The following is a 4,386-nucleotide window of genomic DNA, read 5'->3' as shown; positions in this document are numbered from 1 at the left end:
GGGGGGGGGGGGAGATAATTTTTTTTGGTAGTTTTAAGTTAAAAATTGGAAGGAAAAAAAATGACCATGAAAGTGGAAGGGTTAAAACAACCCTGACACCAAATTCAGTTCCTATAAAACCGTTCCTGCCACCCAAACCACCACGCACCACTCCACTGCAGAGAAACCCCCAGCTAAAGTTGATCTCCTAGTTCTCCACAGTGCTAAGTAGCTTCTACCCCTACGTCACTACACTACACAGTGGGTGACATAGAGGTCAGCAGGAGGAACCACTGAGTGAGTGCAGCAGCAGAACAAGAGATCAACACTCTAGATGGTGCCGGTTTTGAAGGAAAACTTCAGACCGTTATTTCTCTTCAGCAGAATGGCTTTTAGCAGCATGGACACCAAGAGAGGCATATATTCACTTTCCTTTTTACAGGCACATGTTTTATGGGCACTTTCAGTTTGGTGACATGGTTGCTTTAGAGACCCTACAGACAAGAAATTAGTCTTTCTTACCGCTCCATGTACTCTTTGTTGGGCTTCTTATTGCAGCCAATACAGTGGCTTGCAAAAGTATTCACCCCCTTGGCATTTTTCCTATTTTGTCGCATTACCACCTGGAATTAAAATTGATTTTTATTTGGATTGTGATGAACATACACAAAATAGTTCAAAATGGTGAAGTGAAATCAAGAAAATAAAAAAAAACATGGAAAAGTGGTGCATGCACAGGGCTTGGACGCTCGGCCGTTGTAATTAAACGGCTGGCCAGGAGCTTTACATTCAAGTGATCGGGCATCTCTAGATGCCTGATCAGTATTCAGTGCGGTTTCCACCCCCGCAGCCGCTGCTGTCACTGCAGTTGTCTGTCCGGAGATCCGATGTGTCCAGTGGGACCGGGACCGGCACGACTACTCTGTGACAGTAGATCAAAGGGAGATCGGTAAACTCTGATCTCCTCTCCATCCCTGAATGCAGGAAATGATGTATATTATTTATTATATTTCTTGTCAAGGCTCACTCCACCAGGGCAGTGAGTGCTTCTTGGTCCTTTCACCATCAGGCTCTCTATTTCAATTTTTTAAGGCTGTGACTTGCGCCTCAGCCCACACAAACTTTTACAAGATGGATGTGTCATCATCAGAGTATTCTAGTTTTGTTTGCAAGGTGTTGCAAGCAGCTATGTATGCTCCCAGTTTTTTGTTGGGCTGTGATTTGCCTGTTGGGGGTTCCCTGCCCTTCTGTTTCTGAACTTCTTGGAGATGTCTTGCAGTTCATATTATGAAAATTAATATAAAACATTGTTTTCCTATATATGGGCAATAAAGAAAATGGGAACATTGAACTGACGGTAAAAAATCTTTTTTTTTTCCTCCCTGAAGGACACAGCTTCTATTCTGACTATTGCCTTTGTGTATTTTCTTACTGCTTTGCTTTCCCAAACCTTTTTGTTGGGGGGGGGGGGGGGGAGATAATTTTTTTTGGTAGTTTTAAGTTAAAAATTGGAAGGAAAAAAAATGACCATGAAAGTGGAAGGGTTAAAACAACCCTGACACCAAATTCAGTTCCTATAAAACCGTTCCTGCCACCCAAACCACCACGCACCACTCCACTGCAGAGAAACCCCCAGCTAAAGTTGATCTCCTAGTTCTCCACAGTGCTAAGTAGCTTCTACCCCTACGTCACTACACTACACAGTGGGTGACATAGAGGTCAGCAGGAGGAACCACTGAGTGAGTGCAGCAGCAGAACAAGAGATCAACACTCTAGATGGTGCCGGTTTTGAAGGAAAACTTCAGACCGTTATTTCTCTTCAGCAGAATGGCTTTTAGCAGCATGGACACCAAGAGAGGCATATATTCACTTTCCTTTTTACAGGCACATGTTTTATGGGCACTTTCAGTTTGGTGACATGGTTGCTTTAGAGACCCTACAGACAAGAAATTAGTCTTTCTTACCGCTCCATGTACTCTTTGTTGGGCTTCTTATTGCAGCCAGTACAGTGGCTTGCAAAAGTATTCACCCCCTTGGCATTTTTCCTATTTTGTCGCATTACCACCTGGAATTAAAATTGATTTTTATTTGGATTGTGATGAACATACACAAAATAGTTCAAAATGGTGAAGTGAAATCAAGAAAATAAAAAAAAACATGGAAAAGTGGTGCATGCACAGGGCTTGGACGCTCGGCCGTTGTAATTAAACGGCTGGCCAGGAGCTTTACATTCAAGTGATCGGGCATCTCTAGATGCCTGATCAGTATTCAGTGCGGTTTCCACCCCCGCAGCCGCTGCTGTCACTGCAGTTGTCTGTCCGGAGATCCGATGTGTCCAGTGGGACCGGGACCGGCACGACTACTCTGTGACAGTAGATCAAAGGGAGATCGGTAAACTCTGATCTCCTCTCCATCCCTGAATGCAGGAAATGATGTATATTATTTATTATATTTCTTGTCAAGGCTCACTCCACCAGGGCAGTGAGTGCTTCTTGGTCCTTTCACCATCAGGCTCTCTATTTCAATTTTTTAAGGCTGTGACTTGCGCCTCAGCCCACACAAACTTTTACAAGATGGATGTGTCATCATCAGAGTATTCTAGTTTTGTTTGCAAGGTGTTGCAAGCAGCTATGTATGCTCCCAGTTTTTTGTTGGGCTGTGATTTGCCTGTTGGGGGTTCCCTGCCCTTCTGTTTCTGAACTTCTTGGAGATGTCTTGCAGTTCATATTATGAAAATTAATATAAAACATTGTTTTCCTATATATGGGCAATAAAGAAAATGGGAACATTGAACTGACGGTAAAAAATCTTTTTTTTTTCCTCCCTGAAGGACACAGCTTCTATTCTGACTATTGCCTTTGTGTATTTTCTTACTGCTTTGCTTCAACTGAGTAGGATGACTAAATTAATGCGTTATGGCCCCTAGAGGCTGGCCTTCAGTTATTCTGTCAAATCCTCTGGCAGGTGGCAGTATAACCAACAGTACATACATATAAAAGGCTGTTTGCCTCAATGAACTTTGGATTTACAGTAACTAAAAAAAATCCAATTTCTTTATGTGGGCAAGACTGGAAACCTCTAACAATGGTTTTTATTGCTGACTTCCTGGGCCAGTGGCAACTGCTTTCCCCTGCTTACACCTTCATGTTAATAGTTTTGTTTGCATTAATAGTAGGGCTGGGGAAATTAACGATTAATCCCTCGATTATTCTTTTGATCGAAAATGAAAAGTGATTAAAAAAAATTTCGATTAATCGAACACAAAAATTTTAATCATTACCAGCCCTAATTAATAGTATTTAATGTTTTCTTTTTCTTTTTTCAGATGGAGGTCAAAGTAAAGGGGAGTCAAAATTGCTGCGAAAAAACCCATGACATGTGACTGAATAAAAAAGGCATTTGATTTAGGTTTTATTTTTCTGAATGGCTATCAGAAAATACTTTTTTGGCAGAATGAGCTGCCATTTGCTATGTTTACATTACTCTGATCCCAAGCACTGTGGAAAGCAGAATGAATACTTGATCGAAGCAAAAGAAAGATGGCATTAAGTTGGTGCTAAAAAATAACAAAGGATTTGTTTTAAGGCAATTGATGGAAGAGGATGATTCTTTCTGTAACATGAAATCACTGGGCTAGATGACTTTTTATATTTATTTTTGTTGCTGATACCACAAAGAACACAAACATGAAATGGATACATTTGCATTCCATTCTATTTTACTGAGTATTACAGAACAAGGCTGTTGGCAATTAACCAATAAAATGCAGACATTCTCTCTCTCCTAATCCTGGCTGCAGATTATCTATTGAAATAAGTAATGTTCAATTTCAATGAAAAATTCCCATTATAGATTTTTTTACACTTGGGTCCTTTTATATAAATTACATAAAGTTGCTTTTTAACTCTAGAACACTGTGTGAATTTTAAGTCTCTTACCATTGTTGGCATGCTGTCTTTAGGAAAACGTTGCTCAATATGAGGCAAATAAAAAAAAAAATTTGATGTCTATTTAAGTGGTAGCTGGGCTGCATTAGGACAAGTGAGTAGTTTATATATGCTGGTTGCTAATCTTCAAAATTAAATTTGTGTATAAAATACAGTATACAAAGAAAAGTACTACATTACATCCCTTGTTCTATATCTTCAATACTTGAAAATATTTTCCATTTGTTACAATACGTTTTCCTGCAGTAATGTTATATTGCTACCACACCCCTTCTTGGAAAAAGGTGAACGTTTTGAAGGAAAACCTTGAAAGCAACATTTCAATGCAAAAAAAATGAATTACTTCTAATTAAAGTGCAATGTGGCTTTTAGGGGCTGTTATAACATTTGCATGTTGCTTGTTTTATGCTAAAGTATTCATTCTACAAAGTTTTTGTTTGTTCTGACTTTGAATGCTTCC

General features: G+C 39.7%; 1 protein-coding gene across 1 annotated transcript in view; it reads left to right on the top strand.

Moving 5' to 3' along the window:
• Nucleotides 1-3,767, top strand: part of UBN2 (ubinuclein 2) — a 199,070-nt gene extending 195,303 nt beyond the window's left edge. Inside the window, exon 17 of the mRNA XM_018571668.1 lies at nucleotides 3,305-3,767. Within this exon, the coding sequence (XP_018427170.1) occupies nucleotides 3,305-3,354 (50 nt within the window). The 3' untranslated portion in view covers nucleotides 3,355-3,767. The remainder of the gene's footprint in view (nucleotides 1-3,304) is intronic.
• The last annotated feature ends 619 nt before the right edge of the window (nucleotides 3,768-4,386 follow it).

Source organism: Nanorana parkeri, unplaced genomic scaffold (assembly GCF_000935625.1).
Source record: "Nanorana parkeri isolate BGI_ZX_2015 unplaced genomic scaffold, ASM93562v1 scaffold1801, whole genome shotgun sequence".
Taxonomy (NCBI): Eukaryota; Metazoa; Chordata; class Amphibia; order Anura; family Dicroglossidae; genus Nanorana; species Nanorana parkeri.
Note: the sequence above shows the minus strand (reverse complement) of the source record. Positions and strands in the feature narration are given on the sequence as shown.